This window comes from Benincasa hispida, chromosome 5 (assembly GCF_009727055.1).
Source record: "Benincasa hispida cultivar B227 chromosome 5, ASM972705v1, whole genome shotgun sequence".
In the NCBI taxonomy this organism is placed as follows: Eukaryota; Viridiplantae; Streptophyta; class Magnoliopsida; order Cucurbitales; family Cucurbitaceae; genus Benincasa; species Benincasa hispida.
In genome coordinates, this window is record NC_052353.1 from 8,132,897 (window position 1) to 8,152,844 (window position 19,948).

At 36.3% G+C, this 19,948-nt stretch overlaps 1 protein-coding gene across 8 annotated transcripts; it reads right to left on the bottom strand.

Annotated features, from left to right (window-relative positions):
• Window positions 1-2,257: 2,257 nt before the first annotated feature.
• LOC120077113 (putative DUF21 domain-containing protein At1g03270) lies at window positions 2,258-18,919 on the bottom strand. Of its 8 annotated transcripts, none has more exons than XM_039031004.1 (13): window positions 18,523-18,919; window positions 18,350-18,426; window positions 18,027-18,110; window positions 17,836-17,949; window positions 16,522-16,605; window positions 16,283-16,354; window positions 15,624-15,691; window positions 4,438-4,525; window positions 4,145-4,218; window positions 3,709-4,081; window positions 3,448-3,494; window positions 3,285-3,365; window positions 2,258-2,670 (listed from the first exon to the last, which is right to left on the bottom strand). In XM_039031004.1, the coding sequence occupies exons 1-13, from the start codon at window positions 18,773-18,775 to the stop codon at window positions 2,604-2,606; spliced, it is 1,482 nt and encodes a 493-aa protein (XP_038886932.1). In that variant the 5' UTR covers window positions 18,776-18,919; the 3' UTR covers window positions 2,258-2,603. The 8 variants fall into 8 exon arrangements, with proteins under 8 accessions (XP_038886932.1, XP_038886934.1, XP_038886929.1 ...); XM_039031006.1 differs by having other exon boundaries at window positions 3,271-3,365; XM_039031001.1 differs by having other exon boundaries at window positions 3,667-4,081.
• Window positions 18,920-19,948: the final 1,029 nt, after the last annotated feature.

Below are 19,948 nucleotides of genomic sequence, written 5' to 3' on the forward strand. Positions count from 1 at the left end.
GGTTGGAAGCTTTGCATGAGCCAAATCTCAAAGAAATTCATAAATGTTAAGGTATACAACAAGGTGCGTTGAGTGAAAGTCTTCAAAAGGGAAGGCTAAACGCAAAGCTTATTTAAGGTTAGTCTCAAAAGGGAGACTTATGCTAGTAGTTAATATATACTTTTGTGTCCACATGATTGACACCAGTGATAAAAGCATATCGACACTTGAGGAATAGTTCTAAAAGTTATGAGTGACTAAATATTTATAATGTTTTAAAGAAACCATGTTTTAAAGAAAGATTATTCTCATGCTAGCTAGTTTTATAAATAATTTCTAAGCAAACCATGAGTAATGTTTTAAACGCATACCATGTATGAAAGTTTATTGAAAAACTATTTATGTGTGTTTAATTACACAAAGCAAACATTAGCATCTTTAAAGACATGTTTTCTATGTGTTATGCTTTACATACTTTAAAGAGAAAATCATTGTATGACTAGTTTACTTGAAACTCAATACCGAAGGACATTTGAGAAGGTATCTGAGTAGCTCGATACTGAGGGACATTTTGAGAAGGTATCTGAGCAAAAGTACCTAAGCTATGATGGTACTTAGTTATGGCCACGTGCACGTAGGTAGTTTAAAGTCAGAGATTGAGCAAAAGAGTTCTCTCTTGACTAGCAATTGACGTTGGGATTTAACCATAATAGGGTTATTCCCAATTAAGGAACAGTTTAATGTTTTATGATGAAAATAGTTTTATATGCTTTATGCATGGGAAAATGTTTATATTGCAGTACAAGGTTATTGTAGAAATTCATATTTCAATTTAATCTCTTTACTGAAACTTTTGCATGAGAATCAGTTTCTTTCTTAAGTCACTCACTAGGCTAGCAAGTTCACCCCATTTTCAAATGTTTTCTTTTCCCCCAGGTAGCAGTCAAATCCTCAGGAGGTAGCTCTGCATTTGCTTTGCCACTCAAGGACAAAGTTATTATAACCTATCTATTAGGTGGTTACTGTAAATATTGTACACATGTTACAGTTGTTCATATAGGGACTAAGGTTTTGGGTATCAGGGCTTATGAAACTATTAATGTAATCTCTCTAAATATTTTGTAGGTAAACTTAATGTTTGAGCCTTAGAGGCATCCGCTATGTATGAGTTTGCATGATTGGTATCAGAGTTATTTCCGCTAGAGTTATTGGACAGTATAACTGCTGCAGTCATGTCCTTTCCTAGGCTCAGAGAGTAATCTGGAAGGGGCTGTGACAATTTTCCTGATTATTCTAAGTAAAAAGTTACAATAACTTATATTTCTACAAGTTATCACTAGTCAGCCAAAGGAAGTATATTCTAGATCTAATTGAAGAGACAAGATTACTTGGGTGTAGAACTGCAAAAGCTCCCATTGAGCAAAATTTAAAATTGCAAGTTGCAACAGAGAAGGAAATAAAAGACGAAAAATACTAGAGGCTTGTGGGAAGACTTATATATCTCTTTCACACACACCCAGATATTGCTTTTGCAGTTAGTATGGTAAGTCAATTCATGCATGTTCCTAGATCAGCTCATTTTGAAGTAGTTTATAGAATCCTCACATATTTTAAAAAACATGGTCACCTACATGTTGATGTTTACAATGATGTTGATTGGGCCGGTAGCACCATTGATAAAAGATCTACTTCTAGTTACTAATCTTTTTTTTTTTTTTTTTTTTTTGAGGAAATCAAGTTATGTGGAGGGGGGAAAAAGTGTGGTGACTAAAAGTAGTGTAGAAGCAAAATTTAAGGCATTAGCCTATGATATTTATGAGGGTATATGGATAAAAAGACTATTGGAAGAATTAAAATTCTCTCATACGATGTCCATAGATACTTATTGTGATAACAAGACAACAATCTCCATTACCCACAATCCAGTCCTTCATGATAGGACAAAACATATTGAAATTAATCAATACTTCATAAAAGAGAAAATTAATGCTAGAGTAATTTTACATTCCATACCCTCCCACGACAGGACAAATTACTGACGTGTTAACTGAAGGTCTCCAAAAGTGGCAGATCAACAATTTAATTGACAAGCTAGCAATAAATGATATAGCTTAAGAGGGAGTGTTGATTATTTCCTTTTCCCCGTTTAACATATTCTTTATATTTATTGTAATTATTTTTGCTGTTTTTATATTTTCCTTCATTTTCTTTATCTTGAGGATCTCTTTTATTTAAGAAACCTCTTCATTCTCAAATTAATAATAAGTGAAAAGTAAAATTTTAAGCAAGATTCAGTCACCATTCTTTACTACTTGGAATTCACAGTAATTTCTACCATATCAGCTCTATCGTTCTTTACATCAGCAGCTACTATTATCCTCTACACTGTGTACAAGAATGAGAAAATTTCATACTATCTCGTAATTATTTTCTTGTTGTAATGGCGAGTTTAAAACATTTAAAGCTTTCAAAGGTTGATTTTTTATTCTAAAGCTAAAATCAATTATGATCAATACTACAGAAGCTGGAGAGTTTAAGCTTGGTGAAGCACGCAATAGAATTCCTTTTGAAACTTGGTTGATTCATCTTTTATTTTACTCGGTTGAAGTACCAGTGTGACTCCTTTAAATATCATTGAATCTATAGTCTCCCGCAGCTTTCCTGGATCTTGACTTCCCTACTTTGAACTCCCTGTGAGTTACAAATTATAAGACTTACATATTAACACTAGAGACATATTTACTAGCCAACATGTAGTGCAAATAAAACTCCGTTGCGTGACATTTTTTTGCTATCTTGCCTCCTAGTTCTTATTATTTTGTTAGAAGAAACATAAGTGTGATCTTGAAAAGTTTTCATGGAAATGAGAAAAAATAAACATGGAGTTACTAAACATACCTGTTTATCAAAGAATGCAAATGACAAACAAAAAAAAAACAAAAAAACAAAATCAAGCATGAAATAACGAGGCACTTCCCATTTCCCTGTATTCTTGATACGGCAAAAGTAATTTTCTCATAAAATCAAACATGAAATAATTGGCCAAAAAATTTCACACTATTTCGTAATTATTTTCTTTCTTCTTGGGAGTTCATTTTTCAAAATCTTATACAATTTAACTCAGCCAAAATGGTTATAATTGCCCAAAAAGACTTATATAATTGAGTAGAACAAACCAAGAAAAAAGTATACTTTGATGTCGGATCAATTTCAGTTTTTAAAAATGCTGCTAATAGCTAGACAAAAGTAAGTACTCAACAACTTGAGAATTGGACAAAAATTTTAACTTACGGTGGACTTTTGACCTGTCAAGTGGCAACCTACGAGCTGATGGAGCTCGTGCCACAGATGAAGCAGCCACAGCTGCAGCCGCAGCCACACGTATTCTACAAATGTCAGAAACATTCTACATTCAAGCACACAATCAGCTAAATAAGCCTGAAGCTATAAGGAAATAATTATTTTTACCTTTTATGGACATCCACATATACGTCTGTCTCATCTACAATTTCCTCCTGCATTATGAAGCAAGTCAGTGGAAACCGATCATCTGTCTTTACAACATATGTTAAAACATAGGTACGTGCTTTTTTTAAGAAGAGGAAAAAAATAAATAAATAATAAACGAGAGAGAGAGAGAAAAGAGAAACCACAGATGAATTTTATTTGCGTAAAAAGATTGGTTGCCTCGTAAATATTTCTACTATAAATTGTGGAGGTTGTGCTCACTTGCAGAAGTTCCTCAAAAACATCCTCTAAAGTGATAATCCCAATAATTTCCGCATCTTCAATATCTTCATACAAATTGCACACTCCATTTGTTGCAGTCAAATTCTGCTGCATGGTTTGCCTGTGTCCAGCATTCCTTGGAGCTTTTTCTATATCAACATCATTACTTTCCAAATCATTGTCATGTTTTGTGAGCAAGGGAGTGGCAAGGGGTGATATCCCAGAGGTAAAAAATTTTCCCTCATATTTCTCTCCATCACTGGCAAGCACAGAATTCTTATTCTTCTCCTTGACCTTGACTACAGCGGCCATATGACTGCTTCCCTTTTGGAATTCATTTAGGATATCATATAATGGCATATCTGAAGGAACCCTGCATAACATATTAAGAGGTGAAATCATTTATAATTAGATACAAGGGGAGAACATTCATTACCTAGGAATTCTCCGTATGGAAACAGCACTGACTGGAGTTTCCGTTTCTGCTCTTACTGTCAGTAGACTTTTCACCTGAATCCAGGAAGAGAAACTGAAACTAATTGAAAAGGATAGTGAAGGGTTCAACAATCAAAGGAAAACACCTACCACAAGAAAACTGGAATTTCTTTTTAAGAAAATGAACGATGTTATTTCCTATTCTTGAGAGCTTGCCATTGCATTTCGAAAGAAACATACAAATCAAATGGAGGTTGAAAATTAAAAGGCATAATAAAATTATCCTACTGATACCAATAGGAGACCAATTATATTCTTTGGGTTCTCAGAATAGACTGGGACACGACTATGACCTCGTGCAAGGATTTTTCCAATTGCTTCCCTGTACAAAAAATAGGATAACAATCAGTTGGCAATTACTCGGGCCCGTTTAATTTGACCTTTCTGTATTCAGCTTTTGGTTTTTCTGTCTGTAAAAACAAAAACCATGCAAATGCAACTACTTTTTGTTTTCGGTTTTCCAAAGAGGAAAGAAACACGTGGAGATGGGGAAACAAACAGTTAAGAGAAGAAAAGATAAAGTTCTTTAGAAAAATCTTAGAGAGGAATAGAAGAGAGATTGAAAGAGGATCCAGAAGAGAAAAGTTCAAAGAATGAGATATATATTAGAGAGTACTAGTTAGAGAAACAGAAAGAAAAGGTACAGTGAAAAAAAAATGTTTTGAAGAGAAATTTTAGAGAAAGAAACGTTAAGAGAGAAAATGGGATTTTAGAGAGAGTAATGAGACAGGGCAAAGGACGAGTCGGAGAAAAGGATAAATAGAAAGAGAGAAATTAGAAAATTTGGAATATATGTTAGAAATAAATAAATCAGATTAAGAAAAAGAAAAATAATAAAATAAGAAATTTTAGAGCTAGATATGCGAGAGGGAAAATTTTGCAAACAATATTTTTTTTTTGGATAAGAAACAATTTCATTGATAAATGAAACGTCCAAAGAGAAACAATAGAGAAACCCCATAAAGAGATGCAAGATGAACCAAAGGGATACCCCTTGAAAAAGATACGGATACAAGAAAAACTAGGGAGGAGAAGGGTAACAAAAAGGAGAGATAAAACAGATAGGTGTAATCTGGATTGACGATGCAAGAAGCCCTCCAATCTTTGAATGTAAACAAAAGGGCAAACCCAAACAAAACAACAATCCAAAGGACATCAATCAGATGCACCCAAAATATAGTGAAGAAAAAACCAATTCAAAAGCACCATAGGCGATTCTATAAACAATCAAAACAAAAACCACATTCGGTTGAGACTATGATGGAGAAAACAACCATTTTGATGAAGGGAGAGCACCAAGCTTGTATGTGATCAAGCCAATAATGACCCCTCTCTAAGCAAAGATGTAACTTTCTTCTCATAAGAGATCGAGCATTCTGGGTTCTGGCTTTCTCTAATGCATTTCCTTATTGTCCTTTTTCTTAGCAGGGATAGCCAACATACAGAGTCCGTCGTCTCTGAACCAAGGAGCTGATGCATTTAAATGAGGCCCCAAATTGAAAGGCTCATCTGTCACTGGAGGAATGAAATCATACCATTGTGCTTCAAGAGGTTGATAAATGGAAGATAGATGAGGAGAATCAGGCAGAGTTGGGATGTGGTTTGCAGAATGGCTTGTCAAAGGTGTAGATGAGGCTGGGGGAAGAGAAAAGCATTCAATGAAAGGAGGAAAAGATTGCAGGTGAATGGGAGATTGCGTAGGAGAAAGGGATGGTGGGATGGACAGAAAGAGAATGGTGAGAAGAGTTGTTAGGGAAAACAGATGACGCTGGATGGGAAAAGTCATATTTTGAGGGAGACTCTTTGAGCGGAAAATCGAGCAAAGAAGGTAGCCAATTGGTGGCTTTTTGGGATGACAAGACAGATGATTGGATGGACTCAAAACTTGGGTGTGTAGCACACAAAAAGGAGTCACTTTGGTATGATAAAATGACTGATAGGACGGGGTTGTTTTATTCATTTGTTTGTACAACTTTCAGATGGAAGGGTTGTGGCAGTGTCCTTGTTCACCAAAATCAAGTTATTTTTCGGCAGGATTCTCAAGTGTGAAGCAATCAATGAAAACTCCAGCCAATGTTGATCAATCTCCAGTATCTTTGGTTTGCTTCGGAGAAATGATTGATTTGAACATTCAGAGATTACAATGAAGTGGCAGGGAGATGGATGTTGGCTGGAAGGAAACCATTTTTGTTCATTGTGACCTTTAAACTTATCATATCCATTATTGCCAAAGTCTTCCTTTGATGTCTCTACGTATCCTCCACAAAGATCTCCAATAAGCTTGAATGTATCATAAGACAACTGATCAATAGGTAAATTACGGATTTTTATCCAACCCCATAAAGAGGGTACCTTCATTTCCTTGTGATGAAAATACAGATTAGAGAGAAAAATAGCACACAAGATTTACGTGGAAAACCCTAATCAGGGAGAAAAAACCGCGGGAAGAAGGATTTTTATTATATGACTAATACCAAGAATACACAGTGACTGCCAGCTTAAATAGAAAAAAGGAAAACCCTAGGGTACAAGTAAAAAGACAAAATTGCCCCTAAAGTAAAAAACCCTAATTTCAACACTCCCCTCAAGTTGGGGCGTAGATGTCAATAAGACCCAACTTGCTCACACACTAGTCAAACAACTGTCTGGGCAATCCCTTTGATAGGACATCTGCAATCTGTTGGATGGAAGGAATGTAAGGAACACAAATGTTGTCACTATCAAGTCTCTCCTTGATGAAATGCCGATCAATCTCCACATGCTTTGTTCTATCATGTTGAATTGGGTTATTTGCTATGCTTATTGCGGCTTTATTATCACAATAGAGTTTTATGGACCAGTATGATCTTGGTCAAGGTCTCTTAGAACCTTTTCAAGTCAAATTTCTTCACAGAATCCCAAACTCATGGCCCTGTACTCAGCTTCGGCACTACTTCTAGCAACAACACCTTGTTTTTTACTCCTCCATGTGACAAGGTTACCCCGACTTTCTATCTACCACAAAACCTACCCAATTTGCATCTGTGTATGCCTCGATGCATCATTTTTCAGTTTTCTTGAATATCAAGCCTCTCCCTGGAGAAGTTTTCAGATATCTCAAGATGCACTCCACTGACCTCATATGTTCTTCGTATGGAGACTGCATAAACTAACTTACCATACTCACTGCATATAAAATGTCAGGTCTAGTATGAGAAAGATATATTAATTTTCCAACAAGTCGCTGATCTCTCTTTGTTAACTAGAACACCTTCACTCATATCACTTAACTTTGCATTTGCTTCTATAGGAGTATCAACTCGTTTGCAGCCTGTCATACTTGTCTCCTTAAGCAAGTCCAGAGTATATTTCCATTGGAAAACTGAAATCCCTTCTCTCGATCGAGCTACCTCCATTCCAAGGAAGTACCTTAGTTTTCCAAGTTCCTTGATTTCGAATTCCTCAGCGATCTTTGCCTTTAATCAGTCAATCTCTGAGGCATCATCACCTGAAATGACAATATCATCAACATAAACAATCAAAACTGCAATCTTTCTGGATACTGAACTCTTAATGAGAATGTCCTTGACTATACCCTTGTGACTTTACAAACGTAGTAAACCTACCAAACTAGGCCCTTGGGGACTATTTTAACCAATACAAGGACTTCCTTAGTCTACAAACTCGGTGGTTAAACTGTTTCTCAAATCCTAGGGGAGGACTCATGTAGACTTCTTCCTCCAACTCTCCGTTGAGAAAGGCATTCTTCACATCAAACTGATGAAGGGGCCAATCTTTATTAACTGCAATTGAAAGCAGAACCCGTAATGTATTCAGCTTTGCTACTTGTGAAAAAGTCTCGGAATAATCAACCCCGAAGGTCTAAGTAAAACCTCTGGCAACCAATCTGGCCTTGTATCTATCAACTGTTTCATCTAGCCTATACTTTACTGTGAACATCCATTTACATCTAACTGCTTTGTGACCATTTGGAAGAGTGACTTGGTCCCACGTATGATTTTTCTCGAGAGCCCCCATTTCTACCATGACTACGGCTTTCCATTCAGGAATTTCCAATGTAGTGTGTATACAATTTGGTATCACCACTGTGTCTAGGTTCATAGTGAGGGCCTTGAACTCAGGAGACAGGTTGCTATAGGACAAGTAACTCTGTAGTGGATATTTTGTACACGATCTGGTACCTTTCCTTAGGACAATCGGAAGGTCAAGGGATGCATCTCTGTCTTTACTTTCCTCAAAACTTCATACTGCACTCACCCTCTTGCTCATACGTCTCATGTTCTGTCACTTTTCCACTTTCAACAGTGTTTTCAGTTGGAATAGGTGACATTTCTTTTCCAGGTTCAACAATATTCTTTGCTGGAACAAGTGTCTCACAATCATCATTTTCTGCCCCGATTACATCCTTGCTGCCATTGTCTTCCCTGTTTTTGCTCTCACCAATTTCAACACAGGCATCAATTTTATCATATTTATTACCATCATCAGGGATAGGACTATTAATACCTAGAACTGATCTCCGTTCTGACTCATGGATTGGAGCCGGAGAAATAACAGGCGACGCCATTTCCTTCCTGAGATTCCTCCTATAGTATGTGATCCATGGGACTTGTTTGGTCGGTAGAATGGATTCATTGGTACTGATGTCAAGGATGGGTTCAGGCAAGACAGATCGCCTCAGACCCCAATTGGTTTCTTCACTAGTATTCTCCCCCTGAAGAGAACCATTAGGAGAATGGATGATCTTCGAAGAATGTCACATCCATGAAGACAAAGTATTTTCTGGAAGAGGGATGATAACACTTGTACCCACGCTGATGAAGTGGATACCTTACAAAGACACATTTCTGAGCCCGAGGAGTAAACTTGGTTCGGTTAGGGCCATGAGTATGGACAAACACAATACTGCCAAATACTCGGAGGGGTACATCAGAAAGAAGTCGGGTAGTTGGATAGGACTCTTTGAAGGAATCTAAGGGGGTTTGGAACTTTAAAGTCCGGGACGGCATTCAATTTATCAATGGGCTGCTATCAAGACAGCATCTCCCCATAAATAGGAAGGAAGGGAAGTTGACAACATAAGAGACCGAGCAACTTCGACTAGGTGACGGTTTTTCCGTTCGACCACTCCATTTTGTTGAGGGGTGTACGCACAGAAACTCTGACGAACTATTCCTTTTGAGATTAGGAACTCTCTTAGGGGTCGTTTGGTTGGCAGCCTTTCCGCATGGAATTGGCATAGGTATCCAATTCTCATGTTTGTTTCCCAGTTTTCACCCATTTACCTGGGAATAAACTATTCCCAGGCATTCTCACTTCCCACATATAAGGGTTTTTTATTCTCATCCAAAACTACAGATTTTCTCTTTTACCCTCTCTATCTATTTTTCATTTTACATATAATTTCACTTCGAATATAGTTAACTAATTAATTAATATTAATTTAACAAAAAATGAATACATATTTATTTTAATAAATCAATAATGATATATTAAAATATTTACTTGACTTATTTTTATAATAAAAATTTATTAAATGAATGGAATTATTTTTTACATAAATTATTAATTTATTAACTAAATAATATCTTAAATATATTTAATTAGTAAACTAGGAATTAGTTAAATTTTAGTTAGTATTAAACTTCATTTTCAATAATAGTAATTTATTACTTTATTGTTTTTTTAATAATCAATAATTTATGGAGATTAATTTTAATTTGATCATTCATTATGAATATATAATCATCAGAGTTATTTATAAGAAGTTAATTATTTATTGTGCTTATTTTTTAATTATTCCGTCAATTATTAACATATCATATTTATAAAATATTTTTTAGTATTCTTATTAATATATCCTATTTTTATCTCATTGTCTTCACCTTTTATAAATATATTGTCCATTAAAATATATTTTCTTATTATTATTTAACTAAAAGTAAAATTATTAATGTGGAGCTTAATTAATAATAAAAATGATTAAGTGTTAGATTAGAATTAGTATGGCATTCATTAAATGCATTAATTAGTTAATTTTTAATTATAAAATTAGTAAAATATTTATACTTATAATTAAAATATTGAATATTTATAATTATAATATAATCTTCAAATATTAATAATTAAAGTTATTATTGATTCATAATTAATTAATTTTTAATTGATATATTGAGTATTATTTATTCTTTAAATACTAATCTATTACAATTATAATAAGATTTCCATGCTTAATTTCATTAATTAAACACAAATACAATTTTTTGGCACAAAATTCTGATAACATTACCATGCACAACCAAAACATAGTCATCCTTAATTCCCAACAATTTTATTCCCAGACATATAATTCTCAAGCATCTTTAATTCCTGGGCATTGAGAAAACCTCAATCCAAATGGCCCCTTAAGGAATTATTAAGGTTTTCCCGACCATTATTACTCTGGAGAATAGCGATTTGGCATTGAACTGTGTTTCTTATAGAATAGTAGAATTGTTGAAAGACCGATGTAACTTCGGATTTGTCTGTTGGAAGGAAAACCCAAGTTAGCCTAGTATGATCGTCGATGAAGGTTACAAACCATCGCTTTCCAGTGATGGTAGTAAATAGGTGACGAACCCCAGACATCGCTATGGAATAGGGTGAATGGTTTAGAAGGCTTATAAGGTTGAGACTTGAAAGAAACACGGAGTTGTTTGGCTTGGACACACACATCGCAATTTATCTTAGAAATATTAATATTATGAAAAAGATGGGGAAACAAATAATTCATATACTGAAAATTAGGGTGCCCAAGGCGATAGTGCCATAAACATATAGTCAGTTTCAGAAACAGAAAAATGAGATGAAAGCAAACTAGTCCTATCACATATCCTAAATGAGGCTTCTTCAGTGAGAAAATAGAGCCCCTGTGTTATGCCGGACAGTGCCAATCGTCATCCCCAGAGTTCAGATCCTGAAAAGCAATAGCATTAGGTGATAACACGACATTTCAAATCCCTTTAATTTTACTAATAGATAAAAAGGTTGTAAGAAACTTTTGGCACATGCAACACATCTTGGAGAACTAAGCCCTCAAAGGGTGACACCCGTCCTTTTCCGGCAACTGGGGCAAAAAGACCCATCAGGAATCCTGATCCTCTCATTCCCAGCACTTGGTTGATAAGAGAGAAACTGGTCGGAGGAACCAGTCAAGTGGTCTGTATCCCCTGAATCTAATATCCATGGTTTATTACCAATTATACTGACAAAGCCAAAGGAGTGAAAAGTACTTGATTGGGTGATTGCACTGACTCCTACTATACCAGTAGTGCTCTGACTGTTTTCCTGATTCTGAGACTATGTGTCTCCAATTACTGATTCACCTACCAGTGTCCGACCTGACTGTTGTTTTTTACCATTCGGTGGACAGCCATGCAATTTCCAACACTGATCTTTCGTGTGTGTTCACATACTGGCGGCAACTTACTATTCTGTTTATCAGGGCCTGAAGTTTTGAAAGCAGCACAATCTGTTGGAGTCACAATAGTATTATTCATTGCCCTAGACCGGTCTTCCTCAAGACGTACTTCAAAACAAACCAACAAACCTCCATTAGGGACGGTATCGGACGGGTTCCCAATATACGACTGCGACTGCATCAAACTTAGAATTTAGTCCGACAAGAAAGTCGTATACACGATCGGTTTCCTCAGATTGATAGTGCAAAACTCCTCCACAAGGACAATTCCAAATCATCTCACGACACAAGTTCATCTCTTGCTAAAGAAGTGACAGTTTATTGAAGTAAGATGTAACATCCATTGCCCCTTGCTTACACTCGTGGACCTGCTTACGTAAGGTATATAATCGCAAAGCATTCTGTCTCCTCGAGTAAAGTTTTTGGACTGCCTCCCAAATATCTCAAGCCGTGGCTGCATATAATAGGAGTTTTCCAATTTGGGGTTCCATACTTCCTACCAGAATAGCAAAGAATCCTCCCCTTTCCAAATTCGTTCTTGGGGATCTCCTGGCCTTGGTTTCGGTATCTCTCAGAAAAATAATTTTCACCATTCAACTTTTCTCCTACAATAAAGCTAGAAGAGTTGCCTATAGCTCCAGAGAATAAATTTGAAGAGTACGTAGGGAAAGAAGTTACCGAATTTTCAGGGTAAATCGATTGATTCTGATTTAGATCTAACTGGACATTGGATGCCGATCCCAGTGCTTCTCCAATGGCAGCCATCTCTTGTTGGAACATCTCATTCTGCTTCTTAATACGTAGTTGCAACTGAGTAAACTGGTCTTGGATTATATTCCCCTGATCCCGACGATGGGACGATGATTCTCCTCCTCCAAATCCACCAATGATCGGTGATGACTATCCCAAACTACTATTCGCATCCGGCTGAGCCATGGGATCCCGATTGATTAAATGACGGCCACTTATTGGATTTATTCCCGGTTAACCCAGCTGGAAGTCTCTGTCTACACCTGCTCAAGGGATCNGCTGAGCCATGGGATCCCGATTGATTAAATGACGGCCACTGACTGGATTTATTCCCAACTGACCTGGCTGGAAGTCTCTGTCTACGCCTGCTCGAGGGATCAGCTGGAACCTACCTGCCGAACTTGATGGGTCGACCCGCACGGAAGGAAAGATGCCTGGGTCGGTGGAAAACACGGCGTTACCCGGCTGGAAGTTTGGCGGAAGGTCACGGGTCGACTGGAAAGGTAGGTTCGGCTTCAACCCTTGTGGTTCGGCGGCGGTCGGTTGTGTCACCTGGAAGGCGTCGACGGGCAAAGGCGACTTCAACCTGTGCGGCGCGGAAGCCCTCGACTAGGCCTACTATGGGTAAGCTTCGATCGGCTGCGTCTGCATGGGATCGAACAAAATCGGGCGGAAAGCAACTAGCTAGTCTAATCTGATCGGGTGATCGAGTCTGGTCGGCTAGTCATCACATTGAAGGTGGGGAAGGAGAGATTGGAAATATCGGTCAATGGCGGTTTGGATAACAATGGCTATATATGTGCCATTGGTTTGGGATTCTCCTATTGGGTTTTCCTCAGTTATGGCCAGAGCTTCGTCTCCATGCTCTGATACCATGATGAAAATACAGAGTAGAAAAAGAAAAATAGCACACACAAGGTTTACGTAGAAAACCCTAATCAGGGAGAAAAAACCACAGGAAGAAGGATTTTTATTATATGACTGATACCAAGAATACCCTATGACTTCCAGCTTAAATAGGAAAAAGGGAAACCCTAGGGTACAAGTAAAAAGACAAATTTCCCCCTAGAGTAAAAAACCCTAATTTCAACACCTTGTAAAAAGCCTCAGCTTAGTACCCTACTGTTCAAATTTTAACTTAAATTTTTCTAACTTGGAACCAACATTTGATATTGCAAAGTGCTTGCCCTTGTTCTTTGTTTTTGACAGCAAAGATGGCTTTGTTTCGTTGCAAGGAACTAATCTCTCTTAGAATAATGTAAAGAATGTCAAAACAGTCATCATGAGTCATGAAGGCTTTCTCTATAAACAATAATGGCTTTGTCGGGGTAGAAAGTTGCTAGCTCAAAAGAAGAGGGAGGAGGAAGAGGATCCTCTTCTGTGACCTTTAATGGAAAGGTGTGAAGGAGGTCATTGGTGCCAAAAGAGAGTTATTTTTTAAAGCTTACTCGTAAGATACCTCAGTATTAATGGCAGGAAGAGGGTTGGTTGGTATCTTTAATAAAAGAGATTAATAAAATAAATGAAAAACTTCCATCTCTTCTTATCTATTCTCACAGGGATGATAATTTTATTTAGGCCTCCATTAATGCCAAGCTTCACTATTTCTAAACTCGGCCGGTGATCTTTTCTACTGATAAAACGTATTCATCAAGACGGCTTTTCTAGAAGAACTTTTGGCTGAGGGATCATCGATCAAATATCAATGCAGCTTTCTCAAAGAAAGAGTGAAAGATCCATCTTTCCAAGCCTTCGTGATGCGCAAACCATGATCAAGTTCAATGGTGAAGGTCTGGATGTCAATCGTGATTTGTGAAGGATGGAAGGGGAGACAAAAAAACTGTGATACATGCCGTTGATCAAAACTATGTTAGCGATGGTGAAGGGAAAAAGGAGTGTACGAAAAGGATTCCATGTTGTCTAATAAAGTAATTTCACAAAAATATTAAAATTGAATATATGTTTGAGAGAGAAGAAAATCAGAGGGAGAAAAAGGAAAGTAAAAAATAAGAAATTTTAGACATAGATATGCGAGAGAGAGAAGTTTGAAAAAATATTAAAACTTTTTAGAGAGGAGTGAGAGTGGTATGTTAGAATAGAGAAATGGAAATTTTAAAAAGAGTAAGAGCTTTTCTTTAGAGAAATTTTAGAGAGAATGATTTGCTGGAGAGATGAGTAAAAAAATAATGTGAGAAAATGAGATCTCAAAAAACAAATAACTAGTTACCTAACAACCTGTTTCTAGAAAAACAAAAACAAAAACCAAAAATAGAAACCAAATTGATTATCAAAGATTCTAACGGCACCTTGGTTAGTGAAGTTTGTCTCCAGAAGATAAGCAGATAAAGTGAAAGGCAAAATTTGTCTTATGTGTTTTCACATAGTCCACTGACGTCCGACTAATATCTTTTGCCTCGTACAGGAAAAACAGAGAAACAAGCAAAAAGAGCGACAACCAGCATACTTGAAAATCTCATTGAATATGATTAATTCCTAGCTCCCAGGAAAGTATGTTTATTACCAGAAGTCAATAACTAAAAATTTTTATTCCTAACTCTCGAGAAGAACATGGGTCTATATTCATTTTCAACTACAACTCAGAAAGAAAAAAAATAAAAAGCTAAGAAGCACAGATACGGATATGAGACACGGATACGATACGTCACAGATACCAGTGACACGTCATTTTTTCTTTCATTTTTCAAAAATCTAGGACATGGACATGGCAAGGACACTTTTATTAAAATATATTTTTTAAAAAATATATATCATTTTTATGCCAGAATAAAATTCAAAGAAAATGGGTTGATGCATTTATATGTTTAAAAAATTAGTTTTATGTATTTCACACTCAAAATTTACTACTGCTATCATATATGTATCTTTTTAGTCTACTCAACAAATGTTCTATGCATATCTAACACATTTGCTGCAGTAACAAGTGTCTAATACATATACAACAAGTGTCCAAGTGTCCAAGTATCCGACACAGACACGCTAGACAAACTAAAGTGTCCATGCTTCTTAGATAAAAAGATTATTTACTGATGACTATATTAAATATTAACAGTACAAGATGTAATAAGATGTAAAAATGATTAACCCAACCTACCAGAAGATATTTGCATCATCATCATTATTAATATAAATCCACAGGAAAAACAAGGTTTGACAAGAAATAAGTTAATCATGATTTTGAGGCTAAACTGACCAGTCCAAGTTGGAATTCACATCCAAAGAAAATGTTGATTCTATAGGTGTCATAGCCGCCACTGCAGTCTGCAATTCCAGAAAGTTCAGTCATTTGAACTGTGAATTTTCTTCACAACAAAGTAAACCATAAAGTTGCCTCAAAATCTTGAAGGGTCAAGCCTATAAGTGAGATTAATGGTCCAAGGTCTCATTAGAAAAAGAATTCCATCCTTAATTTCCGCATTGTCATTCTTTTTGTGTATACAAATAAAGGACTTGATTTGTTGGGCAGGTGGGGGAGGTAATACGTGAGTTTAAAAATGAAAAAACAGAACAGAAAATGGTTAATATAAAGTATAAAGGTAAATTTTGGTCATGTGAATAAATACATAGTGACTAGGGACACAATCAGAGGGTGATAACGTCATATCCATTAGATTCTGCGGACAGAGATCCTTTAAATTCCCAAATTGCCAGAGAAAAACAATGTATACTTGTTAAATTAGATTAACCCTTTATTAAGATTCTATAAATGCACTATCGAAAAAAATATATATTATCTTGTAACAAATTAAAATGCAGGAGTTTCCCTTATTCAAAGTGCGTGATAAAATAAAGATGATGGATAAATCAAGATATGTACAAAGATTAGAAGGCTTGTCTTATTAGAGTAGATACCTTTTCTGTCAAGTCCAATGCCCCACTGATGATGGTCGTCTCATCGTGTGTGAGTTCACCTCCCTTCCCAGCCTAAAAGAAAAGGAAATTTAAGGACAATTCATAACAAATCCCTATCACTTTCCTCTTAATCAGTTTAGCACCCTTCCACAATGTTATAGCATGGTTTCCATTCTTTGTCCAAACCAGAATATATCTCATTAATAATTCAAATTCTAATATATTATACTTCTTGTTACCTCTTGTCCATGGATAGAAACAAGGGCTTTCAACTGAGCTCTCCTAAACAGAGCATCATGGTGACCAAGTACTGCATCCAAGACCTTAGAACCAGAAATATAGGTAAGCAAGAAGAGGGATCACAGGAATAAAGTGAAATAACCCAGTGTATCTTCAATCTCAAATAGCAATCGTCTCCTTTGCAAAACAGTTAAGATAGAAACTGGAACAGAAATTACAGTTACAATAAAACGATTGTAGGTAGTATAAAAAATTAAGGTTAGAAAGCACTTTTAGTCCCTCATCTTCCATAAAAGTAATTAGTGTTTGCAACAATTTAGTCTTTGTTCAATGAATTTTATAACAGTTTAGTTCTTGAATGTTGGTGTGTAACAATTTAGTCCCTGTATTTTCAAATTTACAACAATTTAATCCCACCATAAATCTTTTTATCAAAATTAAATCACAATTTTTATTATTTGATGATTTAGACTTTGTAACTTATAAACATATTGAGACCCTAATTACTTTATTGATCCACCTACGCAATAAACGATTAAATCTTAACACTAATTTTCACAAATGGCACTAAATCGTTACAAATTTTTAATTTTAAAGTACAAAGATTAAACTGTTCAATACCAAAGTCAGGGGCTATATGAGATCGAAAGTAACTACAAAGACTAAATCATTACAAACCAAAGTTCAGGGAGTAAAATGTCACTTGGAAAGTTTTTGAACCAAAAGTTAATTTTAACCGAGAAGTAATTTAGCTTTTCATTGACAAAAAGAATTGTACAGGTTAAACTTTGTTAAGGAGATATAACTGCAGAAGAAGGTTGAGAATATGGAAGAAGGTCCAGGTTAAACTTTTCATACAGAAAAAGTGCAGTCTACATGAGGAGCCAAAGAAGAAATATGAATAGACTTAAAGTTGATGCTTTATATTTTAATTCAATCATAAGCCTATATAATTTATGGGCTCAGCTCAATTGATGCAGCAGAATAAGAGACAAACTAGCAGATTCAAGGCTTACTCAAGTTCTGGATATCATGATTACTTTTATACAATCACCATTCATGTGTATAGAAAAATAAAGAACGACTTTTCAATTAGAGGGAAAACAATGAACTAAAGAAAAAATAACAACAGGTAAAGGAAAAATCTACACTTTCTTGTTTGCGTTATGACCTTTCTGGAATCAAGGTATGATCAAAGTAGAGTACAACAAAGTAGAGTATCATCCACTAGCAACCATCCACCAAAGTAAATTTCATATACAGGATAAATAAAGGAACGTTAGCAGCAGCTCTCTGCCTACTTCAGATGTTACCTTTCCAACCGGGTACGAAATTGGATAACAGATGATCATCAAAATACGCACTAGCCAAATAAAATTTGCACCAACAGCAAGTCCATATCTCGAGCATATTGCTTGCGGAATAATCTATTAAATAAATGAAAATTAGACGCAATATTGTTTATTGTAGAACGAAAAGTATAGTCAATTGGAAAATCCTTTACCTCGCCAAAGACAAGAACGAACGTCACAGATAGCAAAACCGCGACGAAGGGGTGAAAGATTTTATCAAGGTAGATAGGAAGAGCCTTCAAGAAAATTAAAAGAAAAGACAGAAAATGAAGAATGACCATTCATACTTAATTATACATTAAACCTAACTTCATCAACAGTTATCTTCTTGTCATGAATCTGAACACTCCTAGGCTTTCAACAAATAAGAGCAGAACCACAACCAAGCCATTGTAATCGCCAATGTATGCATGGATGGAATTAAAGAAAAAAGAAAGTTGTAATCAGAAAAGAAGTGCAGAAAAGAAAAGAATACCTCCATGGCACAAGCATTACAAAGCAGGAGAGTAACAAGCAATTGGTGCTGTTTCTGCAGCACAGGAATAATAGCAGCTGCGCATGGGGGAAAAGGGGGAAAACAGTGAAGAAACTGAGGAGTGAAAAACGAATATGAGCATAATAATGGGGGAGAAGATGAAGATGGCAAACCAGCTTGCTTTTTCTCGGTGGAAGAACCTGTACGTTGCAAGATTTCGAGCTCAACAAGGTTGAGGGACATGAGGCCGAGAGTGAGGCCAGACATAATACCGGCGAACAAAACGAGGAGACAGGAGAGGCCGGCGTAAAGGAACCACCATGCAGTGGGAAAAGGGATATCATCGGCCTCCACCAGGGGAACCTGGTAATGGCTGCTGGAGAAGAAGGTAGCTGTGGGTAATGTTAAGGAATGAAGGAGCAGCATTGCCGGAAAAAGAGCGACCGACGGAAAGGGAAAGGTAGTGTATGTATGAGTAATTTTTATTAGTAAAGCCGGGGCGTCGACACTGCACGATTTTGTGGCAATTTTATTTGGCGTGGCTCCTCGTTTTGTTTTTTCATACACCACTTGTCTCACTCGTCAATCTCGCTTCTTAAAAGGACTTTCTAAAACCTCTTTTGGGAACTTCCGTGAAAATTTAGATCAATGACCTAATATCTGAGCCTATAATATCAAATGATCTGATTTTTAAAAAAAAAAAACTATCAATTGATCTGACGTCATCACGGTATGAGATTACACAAATTGCCCCTGATAATTGTCTCGCTCTCACTACATAGATCTCATTCTCGTTGTCTGTCTATCTTCCATCGTAATGTGATTGTTTGTCACTGTACGATTAATTTGAAAATTTTCACGAAATCATCTGTCTACGACTTAAAATTGTTAACACACAGCAAACATGTAACAGTGAATTCTTTAAAATTTAAACTTCATTTGAATGGAATTTTTCGGAACCAAACAGAGTTTTCAGAACGAAACGGATTTTTCTTGAACGTGGTTTCATTGGTGTTTGTAGGAACGTGGTCTCAAAAAAGGTATGTAAATAGCATAACGAAATGGTGTGAGAAAGAGCGACAACGAGAAAGGTGGAGAGAGAGAGCGGCAGTAAGAGAGCGAGATAGAGCGGCAGCGAGAGAGCAAGATAGAGCGATAGCGAGAGCGAGAAAGCGACAGCGAGAGCATGAAAGCGAGAGAGCGACAGTGAGAGGCGACAATGAGAGTCAAAAGAGCAAGAGCAATTGAGAGCGACAATGAGAGAGATCCAAGTGTATTAGACAATATTCATCTGCTTAATAAAAAAATGTTCTCTTGCTTTGTAGGATGACAAAAGAGTGTCTACTAATTCGATACGGAGGTGATTGGGATTAGACCAAAATTTATATGTTGAAGGCAAGCTAACATGAATTATTGTGCCTATTACATTGAAGTATAAAGAACTTAAAGCTCACATTTATAGGGTTGCAAATGTAAGTTACTCAGAGTTTGATGTTATTACGAGAGTTAAATATAAGCTTGACTATGAAACCCTTCCACAGTACATACGGAACGACGGTGATGTTCACTTCTTTCTTTTCCGAGAAGAACTTTGTAGAG

Coding starts and splice junctions, on each gene's coding strand:
- LOC120077113 (XM_039031000.1), bottom strand. CDS start 18,775: ATGCTGCTCCTTCATTCCTTAACATTACCCACAGCTACCTTCTTCTCC. Junction 4,526..15,623: donor GTGAATTCCAACTTGGACTG/GTCAGTTTAGCC, acceptor TTTTTTGTACAG/GGAAGCAATTGGAAAAATCC. Junction 3,495..3,666: donor ATAGTAGAAATATTTACGAG/GCAACCAATCTT, acceptor TTCATAATGCAG/GAGGAAATTGTAGATGAGAC.